Source organism: Lepisma saccharinum, chromosome 27 (assembly GCF_977018435.1).
Source record: "Lepisma saccharinum chromosome 27, izLepSacc3.1, whole genome shotgun sequence".
In the NCBI taxonomy this organism is placed as follows: Eukaryota; Metazoa; Arthropoda; class Insecta; order Zygentoma; family Lepismatidae; genus Lepisma; species Lepisma saccharinum.
In genome coordinates, this window is record NC_139255.1 from 47,779,969 (window position 1) to 47,799,055 (window position 19,087).

The following is a 19,087-nucleotide window of genomic DNA, read 5'->3' on the forward strand; positions in this document are numbered from 1 at the left end:
CGCAGAATGCTTTCTGCTGCATAGATGCCATTTTGGAAACTAGGTTTGTGCTGCCATCTGTCGGCAGGTGCCGAGGTTACAAATATGAGAAATGAAACTTTCAGATGTGTTCTTTTGTTTCATGATTAGCACACTTATTATATTAATAGTTTTGGAAATATTTCACTTTAAAACCTGATGAATCATTTATAATTACCTTGTATACATATATATGTTGGATTGGTAAAATTATCGGCAATTTTACTGATAAACCAATACTCTGATATGCTTACATCAGCTGATACCGATAAGGTAACGATTAATCTGTCCATCTCTAATATATTTCTCACCAATATCCTGCTGGGAAAGAGGCACATTTTCTAAATGCCGAGTTGCCTCTACATGGTAAACGAACTCATTGGATTCTTGGCAGGTCATATATGCAACTAACACGCTCTTGCCAAAAGTGGAGCACACAGGTGCGAGCGGTAGTGTTTCCTGAAACAAATCAAACAAACATACAATACATACATGGAATGCAAGTCATAGAATTGTGTAGCTCATTTGGTTTCTGTTCTAACGTCCGAATCACACGGAACTGGATTTCCAGTAGGAATGCCCTAGTTGTCGCTGGACTGGCCACCCATTTGCTGATTTTCGTCTCGCACGATACTTGTCACCGTACTTGTCGATAAACTCGTGTTCCCGTAAGACATTGCGCAGGACAGACAATCTGTAAAGATGGACGAGCAATTTGAAGAATGTTGTAGGAGAATTACTGCTTTGTGCTTTTATTAAAACTAAAAAAAATGTATGGACTAGAAATTGGCCCGAAAAAAATATGGCATCAATGTGTAACGAACGAGCTTTTTAAGTAACTCGGGTATGCATATTCATTGCATACATGAGATTCGCAGGATTCATTCACAATCAAACATTTATTAAATACTAGGGATGGGACCGATTAATCGGTACTCTATCGGTATCGGCCGATATAGGCATATCGGTGTATCGGTTTATCGGTAAAATTACCGATTATTTTACCGATCCGATATATCGATTATTTTCTGATAATTTAGTGCAAAATTCTGCCATTTTGTTGTAATTTTTATGGATAATATACATGCCCTACTTTCTAAAAAAGTAAATGTCTAAATATGCACTCTTGCACTGCAGTCACCTTGAAACACACATTTATTAAAGAGGTCAGTGAACCTTTCATGTTCTTCAAGGACTATTTCTAATTTTATATCGGATCGGTAGAATATCGGTTATCGGTATCGGTAAATTTTATATCGGTACTTTATCGGTATCGGCCAAATTTTCATATCGGCCCATCCCTATTAAATACACTTTACTAATCATAGAAATTTTCATTTCCAACTGATTATATTTGTCACGTACAGTACACATCTTATCGCTTTGTATAAATACCTAAGTATTAATGAACTGGACACGAATGCACTGCATGTCGTCTTTTTTTTTTTTCTCTCCGAGAAACTAACAAAAACAGCCAACATTCGGAAGCCGCAGACAAAAACTCTATGCAAACTCGCAGCTTATCTTCACATGGCCAAACTTTGCTCTGATTGGCTGTTCCACAGAATCCAGTCGAGGAAAGCCAGTAGCAATTAGAACATGGCCTATTTCTCAAAACTAGTCTAGCAGCCAGTCAGGTAGCCAGTTCAGTGCCAACTAACTGGATATCCATTTTCATGTAATTTGGCCTTTAGGTACATGCCACTAAATGTCAATAATTAGGGATGTGCTGAAGCCGATTACAGATGTATGAAAATCGGCAGAAATTGACACATGGGCATCGGTATCGGAATCGGCAAAAATCCGATATTTAAACCGGTACAGATTATACTAGGGTTTTACCTTCTAATAAGTTTTATATTCTAGTTTTGTAAGATTTATTGAAAATTTGGTTATGATTCGTCATTATTGTAGAGTTTTTGTAATAAAATTATTGTAAACTCTCATTCAGAGGATCAACCTAACTCAAAATCGGAAATAAAACCGTATATTGCTGAACCAGGATCTGCTGTTGTATTGAAAATTCAAAAATGAGTATTGAAACCTGAAGCAAGTGCTGAGTAAATACTTGGGCATACCTGCTGCATCAATATTCAGTGATTGAGTGTTCAGTGTTGCTGAACAGATTGGCGATAAGAGAAGTAGTAGGTTACTTCCTGAAGTGCTTCCAAAACTCATGTTTCTGAAGTTGAATCTGGCAGCAGTAAATTGCCACCATTAAGAACAGGAATTAATTTTGCATTTCAAAGAACTGCTTGTGTACTAATGTTAAATCTCTAGGTTCACATAACCTTTTGTAGATGCAAATGTACGTTCGCATCTCTTGAGAATATATATGTATATACATATGATATGCAATAGAAATGTACATACCAAATAATTTTTTGTCATGCAGAAAATAACATCCCATTTCTGTTTAATAATTTTATGTATCGGAATCGGTTAAATATCGGCATCGGTTCCAAAAATTATCGGTGAGTACATCGGCATCGGTAAATTTTCAGCTTCGTCACATCTCTATCAATAATATACAAATGCCACCACCACAAATGTGCCTGTACAATTCTAACTTCAGTTCGATTTCTGGCAGTAAGACACCTTTTCTGAAGCATTCTTTTATTTTAGTTCCAGGAAAAGAAGACCTGATTGTTAAGGACAATGGAATCCGCTGCTCAACACTAGAACAACTGTCCAAATTGAAACCTGCTTTTATTAAACCTCATGGAACAGTGACTGCTGGGAACGCATCATTTTTGGTAAGATCATTGGTTACGTATGCTATGTATGCAGACAAATGCAGGGTGCTTGAAAATTTTCATGTAGCACCTGAATTTTCAAATTCGGTACTAAAAAATACGAGGGTTATTTTTTAAGTAAGGTCCGTTTTGCAAATAAAACGAAGTAAGTAAATGTTTTTTAAAAAAAACATTTATTTTCTGAATTTACATACACTTCTCTATTTTTATACATATGGCAATCGAAATTTCTACCGTCATGCAGCTAAAGGTTAATGAATTGCATTTTAGGTTTTGCAGCCAAGGCCACTTTATGACTGTATTATTTGGTCTAGGAATTAATTCGTGCGGTTGTTACGCACACATTGAAGCTGTAGTTCAAACACAAAATACATAAATACCTTAAGAAAAATATTGTCCATCGCGAGCCACCACTTTCGCCCATCTGTCAGGCAAGTTACGGATTCCGTGGCGAAAGAAGTCCTCATCCTTTGAAGCGATCCAGTCAAAGGCCCTTTTTCGATATCTTCTGAAGAAGTGAACCGCTGTCCAATCAAATCGTTATTCATGCAATCGAACAAGTAGTAGTCCGAAGGAGCAACGTCTGGTGAATACGGCGGGTGGGGTAAAACTTCCCATCCAACATTTTCTAAATAGGTTTTGACCGGTTTTGCGACATGTGGGCGAGCGTTATCATGTTGAAAAATAAGTTATCATGTCTGTTCTCCCATTCTGGTCATTTCCTAGCCAGAGCTTGCTTCAAACGCACTAATTGTCGTCGATAACGTTCTCCATTAATAGTTTCACCCGGTTGCAGAAGCTCATAGTACACCACACCTTTCATATCCCACCATATGCACAGCATAACCTTTGCACAGTGAATATCTCGTTTTGGTTGTGATGGACCTGGTTCACCTGGCTTCACCCAGGCCTTTTTTCGTTTCGGGTTCTCGTAATGGATCCACTTCTCATCGCCAGTAACAATGCGATGCAAAAACCCCTTTCTTTTCTGTCTTTGAAGCAGCAATTCACAAATGGTTTTTCGTCTTTCAACGTCTCTGTCTTTCAATTCGTGTGGAACCCAATGTGGCATCTTTTGAATCATTCCCATGGCTTTGAGGTGTTTGGAAACTGTTGTTTGATCAACGCCTAATGCTTCTGCAAGTTCTTCCTGCTTTTGACACGAATCCTGATCGAGCAATGCTCTCAATTCTTCGTCTTCAAAATTTTTTGGCTGTCCAGGTCGCTCTTGGTCTTCCAGGCCGAAATCACCACTTCTAAACCGTGCAAACCACTTCTGACACGTTCGCTCAGCTAGCGCATGGTCACCATACACTTCACCAAAATACGATGACTTTCGGTAGCACTTTTCTGCATGTTAAAGTAATAAAGCAGAACACCCCGCAAAAAACACTTATCTGGCACAAACTGCACCATGTTCAGTTGACTACAAAATGCTGTTGTTGACGCGTCAATCAACTGCCCTATACTACGAATGATGCGCGCTGACAGGAGTTTTCAACGCATGTGTGGCTACACGGAACTGTGGGATGATACGCTCGTTATGCCATCTCTTGTCCAGGCGCACGAATTAATTCCTAGACAAAATAAATGTGGGACTTTTCCACCTTCAGTTGTTTGTATTATGGTAACTTCAGGGAAACTGCCCTCAGGGGTGTAATTGTTTATGTGAAGGTGCTCAGAAGTCCATGGTCCGAGGTTCGAATTCTGTACAAACCATAGCCCTTTCATTATTGGTTCGCAGTTCGTCGTCATCGCTACAATCAAGAAACATTGATGTCTTCAAGGGGGTGGGCGACACTGACCCGTAAATAGTTGTCATACAAATAAACTTTCTGGATGTATTAAATGCATGAAGTTTGTTTTCAACACATGATATTCACGCATGGTCAGTCTGGGAAGAAAGCAATCATTTTGGCAAAAGCCGTTTGGGAATAAAAATCATGCATAGAATATATTGAACACATTATCATTTAAAAAGCTTGGCTCATGCCATACACCAACATTATGCTATAATAAACAGTACTCACCTGAACATACGTGGTTGTAATCCTATATTTTCCATTATTTATTTGACTTCTTCAGGGATAAATTTTAAAAACAGGAGCACTTATTATTACTGGAGCACCAAAGATATGAAAGTAGATATCCATGGTAAAATGGTTATAGATTATATGTAAATGACATAAGGTACAGGCCACAAGTTCTGTAGGAATAACTAACATTCAAGGTTAATACAAGGAATGCAAAGTTATCTAAAGCCCGACCGGCCCGACTTCAGGAAACCCAGACTTTTTGGCCCCAGTTGTGGGAGTTTCAAGGGTGGGAAGGCGGTGTTGCTACATGCCTGATTTTTGTTCAGTTGTCTACGACACCTTTTGCTGTAAACAAACGCCCTTTGCTTGCTTTTCAGAGAGGCAGGGAATCGGACACCCATTCGCTTGCGACACGACGGCAACCACTAGGCTTTCCCGTGTAGGACTTTGTTGAGGGTGCTACCTGTTTCGAAAACGACTCGAAATGGAAAATTTGTCAATGCAGAATACGTAGAGGCATGCAAATTTCGTTTTGACGAAAACACGAAATATGAACATGCTGTAATATTTATTTTTCATGTTTCTGTAAGGTGAGAGGCGCATTTTTCTACCCTGTTTTGTCACGAAATAATGCGAAATGAACTGCAAAATGCGAAATATACTCTTAAACACGAAATTTACCGTTTATATACCGACGCGACACTTTCTAAAGTCTGAAGTATCCTGTGAGTTATGCAATTCATGCAAAATTGATGAGTTCTGCTGTAAATATTTGAGAAGCAAAAATGGACCCCTTTACACAGGAATAAACTTAATACTCTGGTAACGACATAAATGTGCTATTACAAGGGTTAATTTTTTTTGTGTAATATCTGCAGTTTTTAAATCAAATTTAGGATTATATTCACAATTTTAAAACCAAAATGTCATTTTATATAGCACTTTTGATGTGATTATTCACCGCTATAACATCGAAATTGTATTTTATTTACCACTTATTTACCACTTTTGCTTTTTTATTTACCAAAAATATGTGCCTCTATGAATACGAGAATTTCCTCTCGCCACGGCAACTGGACCAAGCCGGTTGGTTCAGCGGTTCATGTGACCCTCCCTGGCTTTCAAAGGAAAAGACTAAAATAGAATTTTAAATTTTATTCTTTCACCAAACAGGCTTCATATTTTATTTTCATTTTTCTTTTTCTTTATTTTATTTTAAGACTGATGGAGCTTCTGCATGCCTCATCACAACAGAACAGAAGGCGAAGGAATTGGGATTGAAGCCGAAAGCTTATTTCAGAGACTTCATGTATGTTTCACAGGATCCGAAAGACCAATTGTTGCTTGGGTATGTTATGTGTTAAAGTTATTTTATGTTTAATGTACGCATGATCCAAGTTATCTAATTAATTTACATTGGAACCTCAATTTTACGGTTTTCAGGGGACCGAACTTAAAATGCAGCAAAATGTAAAATGGAGGAAAATTTTATAGCATTTTGTTCTGTTGAGGCCATGAAATTTGAATGTACGTATAATGCAGGGGAATGTAAAATTGGGGTTCCATTGTATATTTTAATTTAATTTCTTAGGTCAGGAATTATTGGCTAGATTCGTGGTAGAGGTGTACATTTTGATTTGTAGTTCTTAATGTTCTACCAGGCATCAAATTGCTAGATGTTTTGTTTTTATTAAGAAATCAGATCTGAGCCATATGACTTGCAACTAGAGGCATGCACATTTCATTTTTTGGCGAAAACATGAAATGTGAAATAACACATTGTAATATTAATTTTCCATGTTTCTGAAAGGTGTGGGTTGCATTTTCCTATAATGTTTTGTCACGAAATAATGCGAAATGAACTGCAAAATGCAAAATAGACTTAAACATGAAATTTGGAGCTTATTTACCGATGCGACACTTTCTGAAACTAGAATGATCCTTTGACTTATGCAATTCACAGAAAATTGATTAATTCTGCTGTAAATATTTGAGAAGCAAAAATGGACCTCTTTGTGCAGAAATAAACTTAATATTCTGGTGACGACATAAATGTGTTATTAGAAAGGTATTTTGTGTAGTAAGTGCAGTTTTTAAATGAAATTTGGGATTTTATTCACAATTTTAAAACCAAAATGTAATTTTATATACCACTTTTTGATATTGGTGCCCTGAAAAAGTAATACATATCAAGGTTCAACAATCATCTATTGCAATTATACATTATCAATCTACCTGAGTTTTGGTTTTAAAACATTCATATAAAATCCACTTTTACCACATAGACAGTGGTGGACCACAGCTGGTGTTGATATTCTCATTGTACTTTTTCATGCCACTAGCATTGTGTTTATGACATTTTTTTTGTTTCTTTATAATTGTTAGAATTGTAATCTGTTTAATGCATGAAGTTTTTAATTTTCTTATCTTTGATGCAGTGGTGTAATTGTTTTTATTGTAGACCCACGTATGTAACACCCAAAGTTTTGGATAAAGCTGGTCTAGGTCTGAAGGATATTGATGTGTGGGAGGTGCATGAGGCCTTTGCAGTGAGTAATTTAAACTTCAATTGACCTGTTTGTTGCCAGAATAAATACTTATTATCTGATGTATTATTGAGAAAATTTTACCTAGGGATTTTACGGAATAACTCATTTGGTTTTCTGTTAGTGAAAATATTGTACAGTACAGTCAAAGACCCAAGTTTGATCATCGGTTGAGATGAACAGTATAAAAAAAATATGTTCTGTGTTTGCTTCATTATTTGGTCATGGAGGAAACTAAAACTTATTTGTTTCCTCCAACACAACAACGGTTTCTCACCTCAATTGTTTGTGACATTGTTGTGAGTCAATAATTATGTCGAATTATTACAACGTATTGATTAAAGTAATCTGTAGTAGCATAAAAGTAAGTAGAATGAACTGTCAAAAAAAGGAAGCTGTGCATATACAGGATAGTATGGTGTGTGTGTGTGTGTTTTAAGTCAGTAAACAAATAAAGGGCCTAAGAGCAAATGTTAACGATGGGACATTTTATATGAGTAAACACATCAAATAAACTTCTCCTGGCTTCTCCAATGATGTAATGTGGTCGCCTTGTAAGCAAGGGGTACCTGGTTCGATACCTGGTTGAGGCACGAAGTTGTTCAGATTTCACTTTAAAGTGTAGGTTTGGTCTCGATAAGCCAATCTGTGCATAAAGTGGTATTAAAAACAAACTTTATAAAAATAATTCTGGAGTCCAGATTACCCAATGAAGCATACCTTCCCTGGAATATTTTTTTTCTGAAAGAACATCCAGCTCTGTGAAACTTTTGTAAGGGTGTTAATAGAACATTTAATAAAAAGAATATTTATGTATCAAGAATGAAGTTAAGAAAATCTGTCATTTTTATCACAAAATCCACTTTTGGAATATTTTTTGCATAGATTTAGTGGAAATGACAATTTTCATAATCTCCGCAATATTCACAGTCTGCACATTTCATACAGTACAACATAGCTAGATTCTGGGTGAAATTCACATCACTCCTTTGTAACAACAATAACACTTATTGCAGATTGGCTAATAAAAATACATTGGTAACTGATCAACCCTACTTCGTTACAATATTGGACTGGTACGACAACTATAATGACTATGGCTGTGCCGATACCAATGCTGATACTGTTACCGATTCCCACTGACATACTTGAAAATTGCAATAATTAAAATTTGTTCAAAATATTGATCAATATTGGTGTATAAATATTCTTCTCCAATTATATGATTAATTTACCAGAAATTTGCTTTAGAATATCGTGAATTACATCATAATATTTGATTTGATTTATTTGATTTTACTGCTGAAAAACCGCGTACATGCTTAGGACAGCAGATTGTGATGACATATGACATATACACAATATTACAATTAAAAATTAAAAAAAATAAAATGTGTACTACATGAAAAAATATAGTGAGAATAGCAATTTCATTAAAATTAAGAAAAATACAAATTTGAAATGTACAATGTAATCACATATGTTAAAAAAACAGTTAAAAGTAAAATTACACATGTTATTATCACAATAAAAGGTTACTAAGCCTCGCTTCAGGTTAAGTCTGTAGCAGGTTTTTGCATATGTAGATCCAAATGTGTGCGCAGAATATAGTTCTGCTGAGACACGTTCCATTCCGACAGGACTGCACACTTGCAAGAAAACAGTTATTTAATATAATATACAGACAAAATAATACATACATTAGCATGGATCTGCAGATTCGCCAACTGGGATATCTCTATGCTGAAGAATCGCTGAAGCTCATGAGCGAGACGAGTGAGACTGAATATGTTGCAAAGTGTGTGGAATCAGTGACACCAGTGGTGCACATCCCACTATTTTAACCCTATTTTTATCATGATGTAGATATAGATATTGTGTAATAGCAAAATATAGTTTTTCGTGCAATATTGGTGCAAAATAAATAGAAAAGAAAATACCAGAATAATTAGACTCAGCGAAAGAGTTGCACGGCATTTTTATGGACCCTGTTAAAACCAATATGCCGGAAAAGTATCAGCTGGTATCAGTAGATAAATTCCTACCAATACTTTCCGATACCGATACATCGGTATCAGCTCACTCCATATAATGACAGTAGGTACTATTGAATTGTGTGCTACAATCCAAGGTAGACTTAACAATCCTGTATTTTATTTCAGGGTCAAATTCTTGCAAATCTGAAAGCGTTAGATTCAGATTGGTTTGCGAAGACGTACCTGAAGCGCAAGAGTAAAGTTGGTGCTCCACCGCTTGATAAGATTAACTTGTGGGGTGGTTCTTTGAGCATTGGACATCCGTTTGCTGCCACAGGTAAATTATTTTCTCTTTTTGGTTGTTTTCTTATTTACCGGTAACATTCAACCTTTTAATTTCTGTGCTTGGAAAGTAAAATTTGTTATTCAGATATATGTTATTTCAACATCCCCAACACTGTTTACAAGTTTTTGTCATCTTGGTCCCCTGAAAAATGTAAAATCGAGGTTTTATTGTTTGTTGTGAATATTATTTTTATCAACACCTTGAATAGTTATTATATGCCAGCCCCCATGATGGACTGGTTAGCACATCACGCTGCAGAGCCAGGGGTCCCGGTTTCGAATACCGGCCTGGGCATGGATGTTTGTGAGTGTCCATTCATGAATTTCATCATATCATCACTCATCCCCATCTTTGCTAATTAACCAAAAGTGGCACAAAAAGCGAAATAAAATAATGCAAATCAATCAATCAATAGTTAATATATGCTTTAATAATTATTGACTTCACATTTAATAATAGTATTGAGTCTCTCGTGCATGTTCAAAATCTAGTGCACAGGTACACACAACAGAACTCACAAACACCACTTATTAATTCACTGCATAATGAACTGTTTTGCTGCTGCAAGCGATTTCAAATATTCTTGTCACTGCTGATGTAGAGTGAAGTTGCCCTCTGTAAGAAAAAGCATTACCAGAACATGCTGCCATCTAGTGTGTGGCATTTGAACTGTTTTCGAAAGAAATAACTTGCTTGGGTTCTGAACAAAGTAGAAACTTGTACTTCCTAGTGTATGTAAACAACAAATGGCAACAAGGATAATTTATCCACTCGGTGACGTACATGCCCAGGATTTTTGAAAGGGGTTTGGGAGTACATATGCTTTTTTTAGTGGTCCGCCCTTATTTTGCTGTCTTTTCCTGCTTGTGATATTTTTTTATTTAGGAATACTGGATCAAAAGGAAGGATTATAACGACTACCAACTCCACCCCACCCCCCCCCTCTGAAGGTGCCGCTGTATCCACTTCATTAACAATGAAAATCTTAACACGAAGGGGGACTCTGAGCTATGGCCCTTTGTTCAAAGAATAGTGGTAGAATTTATATCAGTACTTCAGAATACTTTTTTTTTAAAAAAAAATTCTGCAATCAGCATGTCAAAATCCCGCAGCAAAAGAGTTGAGAAAGAAGAAGTGATGCAAATGTGAAGTTTGTGTAAAAAAATGTTAAGATGCATATACACACCCACTCACTTCTTGTCTGAAGTATCGCAATAAACATTTCAGTAACGTGCAACTTAAAAAAGGCGTGGACTGATATGAGCTGATGAGGTACCAGTAATAAATTTCTCAATACTGATAATGACATCAACTCCAATTTTTGCCACAAGTTCTTATTGTAAAATTAATGAAAATTTCTCACTTTTCATAATTCACAGAATAATTTGAATTTGGTCCTGTGAGAAGCAGAGGAACATAACTAAAAAAAAGTGTTTTCTGGCTTTGTTAATGTATCTTCTCTTCAGAGTTTTATTTGGATTCACATCTATGTATCTCCATTTTCTCTCTTTAGCGGTAAAAAAGGTAAAAAAAAAAGTAAAGTGTTCCCCTGTGCATAGCACCACGCCATGAAGGCGTATAGGGGGTGTGGGGGTAACGCCCCACACTTTCTTGATCCGGTCGTGAGTGGGGGTGATGTGATCAGCATCACGCCCCTGACCGCCTTTACCCCCCAGGGTTTCCCCCAGGTACCCATGTTATTCGACGCTGGGTAGGCGCCGGGGCCGCTTCCACCGTTAGAAAAGTTCCCGGATTTGAACCGGCCGGGGATCGAACCCGGGACCTTGAGCATGGTAGTCAGACGCGTTACCGACTGAGCCACCGCGTCTGGTAGAATCACTTAACTCCAATACAGGAATACATTATTTCCTCTCTCCGGTAAATTTGATAATTTGGAGTTAACGTCCCTGATTCTCACATGTCAGTGATATTGATAATTATAGTATCATTCTAATCATAGTGTCAAATATAATGTTGTTTAAAATAATCATAAAAATGGAAAAGTAACTACTGAAAGTTCGTTTTTTAGTAGTTAGCAGATTACTATGTATGATTGATGATTAGAGGAATGCATATATTGTTTTTGACAAAACACAAACTGTGAAATAACACATTGTAATGTTAATTTTTCATGTGTCTGAAAGATGTGAGGTGCATTTTCCTGCCCTGTTTTGTCACGAAATGATGCGAAATGAACGGCAAAATGTGAAATAGACTCTTAATTATCCTGTCAGTTATGCAATTTATGGAAAATTGATTAATTCTGCTGTAAATATTTGAGAAGCAAAAATGGACCCCTTTATACAGGAAGAAACTTAATATTCTGGTAACGAAATGTGTTATTAAAAGGTATATGTTTATTTTGTGTACTAAGTGCAGTTTTTAAATCAAATTTGGGATTATGTTCACAATTTTAAAACCAAAATGTCATTTTATATACTGCTTTCGAACCCGAAATTGTGCTTTTTTATTTAGCAAAAATATGTGCCTCTATTGATGATGCTTCTTTTTTATGCTAGGTGTTCGCCTGGCAACACATGCAGCTAACAGACTGATCAAGGAAGATGGAAAGTATGCATTCATTTCCGCTTGTGCTGCTGGTGGACAGGTAACTTGCATTTTATTGGTTAATATCTTCAGAAAATACTGTTGCTTCATTTCTGAAGTTAGCATTAGAACAACTGGTAAGGTTTGCATGCTGCTAGCATTTAGTGAGCGTAAGTTTTGGAGTTGTGTGTGCATATGCAGTTTCTTTTCTTCATGGGGACTCGCTCTGTAACAAGTTGCAATTGAGAGCGATTTTCTGCGTATGCTACAGTAATGAGATGTCCTCAGGGCTGTGAGTCTTTCAAGTACAGACTATACGGCAGTATTGATATCTAACAAAATTTCCTACCCCCCTCTCTTCTTTCTCCCCTCCCCTCTATCTTTCTCCATCTCCTCTAGAATTTATGAACATGCTAAGTATTGTATTAGTATTTTGTTAGGGGTACACAATGTACAGGGTGGTCACAAGGTGGGCATATCCCCGCTATATTTTCGACACTACGATGGTAATACAGGGTGGCTACTCACCGGGAATTCCTTGAATTCTGCGCGAATTATTGTCTCCGGGAATTATGCGTGAATTCTACTTGAATTTTTCTCCGTAGACATGAAAAATTACAACCCTTTTAATACAAATCCTATTCACATGTTATGCAAATAAAAATTATTTTCGTAAAATTTTCTTGCTTGCTTCGCTCGCAATTCCTCCTTTTCTTAGTCTTATCAAGTTTATAACCGTAGCTAGGGGACCTCAATTGATTGATTGATTTTTGGTTTTAAGCCCACTTTATGCACAAAGGATAATCGGGACTGGACCTACAGTTTAAAGTGGGATCCGAACTACTGTGGCATGTGTTGAAAAACTAATTGAAATCGTTTGTTCGAACACAAATGCTTTAGCACCAACTTCTACCCCCTTTTTGCATAATTTACGAGGATAATAATGTCTTCGATACTACTACTACTAATAATAATAACAACAACAACAACAATGTTGGTCCTGGCAGGTTCGAATCTCGGCTTAGACATGGATGTTTGTGACTGTCCATTCATCAATTTCATCATATAACTCATCCCCATCTTCACAAATTAGCCAAAAGTGGCACAAGAAGCGAAGTAAAACAAATAAATACTAATAATAATGTTATAATAATAACATTATTAACACTATTATTATTAGTATGGTTATCCTGGCATTTTCTCCCCGCCTGCTCAGACAAAAATTTGTAGTTGCGCCTCTGATTGTAAATAGAAACTCAGCACCTTAAATTAAATATTTTAATTGAATTATAATTTTTGGATGTTGGAATCACATAGACCCTTTATATTATTAAGATATTTGTGTGTGGATGTTGAGAGGTGGTAATACGTAAGGTTGAAATAGAGAAAACATCTGCTTGAATTTTTGGAGAGTTCACCTTAAAAACCGGGAATTATACTTGAATTTTTTCATGGTCCTAGGGTAGCCACCCTGTAATAGTTGGATTACTTGATATGACCACATACTTGTGTCATTGATTAACCACCTCTGGGACTTCTTCGAGGCCCTGCAGAACGTATTGAGGGGAACGTCACCGCCAGGAAAAAGGTGTTATTCACACTTGCATCGCAAAGTGTGCCACAATGTGGTGCAGAGTTCGGCCGTGCTACGAAAAATATTGTCTCCATACCGATGTTCCGGACATTTAAACCATCAGGTATGTGTTCATATCAAGCATTTAACCATAAACATCGTAGTGTAGAAAATAAAGGGGGGTATGCCCACTTTGTGACCTCCCTGTATACACTAGAAAGTTCTATTGGTGGAAACTATGGTGATGTGTGAGAAAATTGGGTGTTTTATGTGTACTTCTGTTATTTCTGTTTTTACTGAAGCTCAGCCTACACTGATGCTTAAAAATTCTAACATTTGTTGTAACAGTTGTCCAAAATACAAAGTGGCGCAAAAGTCATCACCTGATTTTCTTAGCCTATAGTTTAGGTTTTAAATTAAACAAAGTAGGTTTTTTGAGTTAAACTTTTATATATACTTGTAAGTTTTATGTTCTCAATTTTTAAAGATAACATCCAATACAACCACCATTCGAATTGATGCAAATTTGGGCTATTTTTTATTGCGTTTTCCATGGTGTTGAAAATCTGCGGGGAAATGTTTTCAATTTCATGCTGAATATTGTCCTTTAGTTGCTGTAACGTCTCTGGCTTTGACTTCAAATATCCCCAAAGGAAAAACTCTGGAGCGATTAAATCGGGGGACCTGGCCTGCCCTGGCAAATCACCAAAACTGGTTATTACTCTGCCCAGAAAAGTGTCATGCAAAATTGTCACAATTTTTCCATGTTCTTGTGGGGTGTACTTATTCATTTTCGCACACAATAAATTTCGTGAGTATCTTCTATTTAACTGACAAAACACTACTGATATAAACAACGAGATGTCAAAATAAAGGTCAATTCAAATAGGATGATGACTTTTGCACCACCCTTTATTTACTAATATTATTACCAGGGTATCTACCGGTCAAGAATGCCAACGTCAAGAAATTTTACAGTATAGTGAATTTACATTGTTACATAACCTGTACTGGGATTTGATAACATTGAATAGGTTCTGTTGACTGTCTTAAGAATTTCATTCTTGTATGCATGAAATTTTTGTATTAATACAACCTCTGACAATAAAGTTCGGTGAATGATCCTGAATATCGAAAGTAGACGAATTCTTAATGAAACCTACCTTACTGTCCTTCGAAGTAGTCCCCTCCCATGGCTATGCACCGTTGAGAACGGCTGTACATGTCCTGGAAACTTTTAGAAATGTATTCTTTCGGGATGGTGTTCAAGACCCTCGTCACGTTCCGTTGGATGTCCGGAATATCCTCAAATCTCTGACCTTTCAAAGCGATTTTGAGGCGTGGGAAGAGAAAGAAATCTGGAGGATTCAGATCCAAATTTCTTGCAATGCATTGCTACAGAGGATGAGAGCTGGTGTGTGAGGTGCGACCCTGAAACGAAACGCCAAAGCATGGAATGGCGTTCTCCTGCATCACCCCGTCGGAAGAAGGTCAAGGCGGAAAAATTGTTGTTCTCTCCGGCAGGAATTCCTTGTGGATCATGCCATCACTGTCAGAGAAACTGATAAGCATCGTCTTGATGCGTGATTTTTACGCCTTGACCTTCTTCCGACGGATTGATGCAGGAGAACGCCATTCCATGCTTTGGCGTTTCGTTTCAGGGTCGTACCTCACACACCAGCTCTCATCCTCTGTAGCAATGCATTGCAAGAAATTTGGATCTGAATCCTCCAGATTTCTTTCTCTTCCCATGCCTCAAAATCGCTTTGAAAGGTCAGAGATTTGAGGATATTCCGGACATCCAACGGAACGTGACGAGCGTCTTGAACACCATCCCGAAAGAAGACTTTTCTAAAAGTTTCCAGGACATGTACAGCCGTTCTCAACGGTGCATAGCCATGGGAGGGGACTACTTCGAAGGACAGTAAGGTAGGTTTCATTAAGAATTCGTCTACGTTCGATATTCAGGATCATTCACTGAACTTTATTGTCACACCTTGTATAAATATTGAATAAAGTAATGTGGCACTGCCCCATCCAGGATGAAGTCTAAAGAATTAATTTTTGCATGCATTAATAATTAAAGCAAGTCTAAATCTCATGTTAAAGTACAGCTTCAGTTTTCATCCTATCCAGCCTTGTGGTAAAGGTTTTTTATTAAATAAAAATATATATTTTGTTAATTTCCAGCTATACCTAAGTAGGGGACGAATAAATAAATGTTAAGAAAAATGAAAAATTAAAGGAAAGAAAGGTCAAGAATTTTGGATTTGTTATTTTGGTAGACACCCTGATTACGTAAGAATTCTCCAATTATATGCACCAATTCACCAGTGTTGCTTTAAAATATTCTCTAATTACATCCAGTTTTTCACACAATACTGGTTGCAATATAATGGAAACTTCGAAAGATTCTGCAAAAGTGTTGTGTAGGGATGAGTCGATGCTGATGTATTTTTATAATTTTGAACAACTTTTAATTATTACAATTTTCAAGCAGCGCTATTGGTTCAAAGTGGTACCAACATTTTGGGGGAGGACTGTAGAAAACAAAATGCTGTCAAAGTATACTTTCTATTACCAGTACCCTGGTACTGATACACCAGCATTGGCTCAGCCCTAGTTTTTACACATGTATTATTTTAACTAGGGATCGGACTGATTAATCGGTACTCTATCGGTATTAGCCGATATAGGCATAGTGGTGTATCGGTTTATCGGTAAAATTACCGATTATTTTACCGATCCGATTAATCGATAAGTATCTTATAATTTAGTGCAAAATCCTGCCATTTTCTTGTAATTTTTATGGATAATCTTGATGCCCTATTTTTAGGTGGCCGCGGTGGCTCAGTCGGTAACGCGTCTGACTACCATGCTCAAGGTCCCGGGTTCAATCCCCGGCCGGTTCAAATCCGGGAACTTTTCTAAGGATGGAAGCGGCCCCGGCGCCCACTCAGCGTCGAATAACATGGGTACCTGGGGGAAACCCTGGTGGGTAAAGGCGGTCAGGGGCGTGATGCTGATCACATCTCTCCCACTCACGTCCGGGATCAAGAAAGTGTTGGGCGTTACCACCACACCCCCTATACGCCTTCATGGCGTGGTGCTATGCACAGGGGAGCACTTTACCTTTTTTACCCTATTTTTTTAAAAAAGTAATTGTCTAAATACTTCTTTTGCACTGCAGTCACCTAGAAACACACATTTATTAAGGAGATCAATGAACATTTCAGGTTCTTATTGGACCATTTCTAATTTTATATCGGATCGGTAGAATATCGGTTATCGGTAAATTTTATAACAGTACTTTATCGGTATCAGCCAAAATTTCATATCGGCCCATCCCTAATTTTAACCTCTCCATGTACTCACTGTGTTTGACTCATCTGAAGATGACTGTGATAAGTAGAGAAGAAATAATAATTACTACTAGTAGAAGTATAACACTGTGTTTATATTTGATTTTTCTATAAATTATTCATTTACCTTCTTTGTGTATAAATATATACATGTTTACATATTAGGTACAAGCAATAATGCCATCCTGGTTTATGAGCAAAATAAAGTGCACAATTTTGTTATTGTTCATGTTTATGTAAAATCAAGTAGTATACCTCGGTTTTGCAATAGTAATTTGTAATATTACTTTTTTACAATGCATTCTGGTGATGGGAATTAATCAATTAATGAAGTTAAAAATTCATTTGGGTCAATCCATACCAAATGATCCGAAAAAAGAATAATTGATTGTTTGACCATTTAAAAAAAAAATGTGTATTATATTTTAAAGAGTAGTATTTTGTATTCATGTACACAATTTTAGGTCTGTATGGTATGTGGTAACAGGGTAATAAAAGAAAGAAACAAACAAAAAAATTATATATTTTTGATTATTTTTTGGGAGATTCTTTTCCTTCGTATGAAACATGTTGACCTTAAAACTAAAGTGACATACATTCAGTTTGCGCTAAAATTGCAGGTTTATTGACCTAATACTGATTAATTAACTGGTGTACTTCTGGTGTTTTCATACAGTTATATTAACACTGTTTACTTTTCATTTCAGGGTGTTGGTATGCTGCTTGAGAGACACCCCGAGGGCAAAGTGGAACCAGCATTCATTTAAAGAGAAAAATTGCAAAATTATGTGTGTGTGATACGCAACATAGCAATGCAATGTATATAAAATAATTAGTGTTAAGAGAGAAATATGTGATGATAGCAACGCATGACGTATTCTCACTCATTTGCACCAGTATTCAAGATGTTTTTCTCAAATCTTGGCCTTTTGATCTGATCATTGTTAATTTTGTGATAATTTCAAATATGAATTTGTGGATTGAGAAGAATTACTCGGGGTATACACGAAAGATAAACAATTATTTTGTTAGCTGTATGATAACTGTTCAATACATATGTAGCCTTCTTTGAAAATAAAGTTATTACAATATATTTTACAAAATTAGTTTGCTCAGTATATTTCTTATTGCAATTATATATTTCCTTCTATTTCTTTAAAAATACAATTGTACTGTTTACACAGAATGTGCCAACATTTCTCTCTAAAGTGCAGAGTAATGATAAAATGTTACAGTGGATCCCCAATTTTACATTGTCCTGCATACAGTACATACAGTTGTCATTATCCCAGAGTGACATAGCAAAATGTCATAAAATTTTCACCAATTTACATTTTCTCACATTTTAAATTTATCTATGTTGATAAATGCAAGATTTATGATTCCCTATATATAAACACATGCACAGACACTCAAAAGTTAGTGTAGACATGCTAAAAACTGTAGCAAGAATAACACATTCAGTCTGTCAATGTCTATTACCTGTGCCAGCTAACTGTGGAGCAGGGCCGTGCATAGCGACAGAGGAGGAGGAAAATTGAGTAGGCGAAGCAAGGAAACCGGGCAACTCCAGTCGCCTCCCCCCCTCCATTATGGAATCCCATTCCTCTCATTGTTCATTGGTGGAGCCATCTCACGTCGCTACTTGCGCAGGGACTTGTTCTCGTTCGCCTGCTCCAGAGGTAGCTGGGACAAGATATAGTTATTTTTCTGTTAACCATCTGCCAGTTACAGATAATTGCCCATCATGACGAGCCCCAGATTTTTTCAATATGAAAGTAAACTGGGGCTGATTGTAGCCACATTTCACAGTAGCAAGTTGGCAATCCTGAAGCATGGAAATATTAGAAAATCTCTTGGTGTACAGTTCCAAACCAAATTTCATGTTGTGCAACACGGTATAAAATGATAGAACTATAATAACACA

The 19,087-nt window shown here is 36.7% G+C and overlaps 1 protein-coding gene across 1 annotated transcript in view; it reads left to right on the forward strand.

Annotated features, from left to right (window-relative positions):
- Mtpbeta (mitochondrial trifunctional protein beta subunit) overlaps positions 1-18,264 on the forward strand; it is a 39,101-nt gene extending 20,837 nt beyond the window's left edge. The window contains exons 6-11 of the mRNA XM_083112943.1: positions 2,644-2,774; positions 6,031-6,158; positions 7,272-7,359; positions 9,519-9,669; positions 12,198-12,286; positions 17,868-18,264. Of these exons, the coding sequence (XP_082969069.1) occupies positions 2,644-2,774; positions 6,031-6,158; positions 7,272-7,359; positions 9,519-9,669; positions 12,198-12,286; positions 17,868-17,927 (647 nt within the window). The 3' untranslated portion in view covers positions 17,928-18,264. The remainder of the gene's footprint in view (positions 1-2,643; positions 2,775-6,030; positions 6,159-7,271; positions 7,360-9,518; positions 9,670-12,197; positions 12,287-17,867) is intronic.
- The last annotated feature ends 823 nt before the right edge of the window (positions 18,265-19,087 follow it).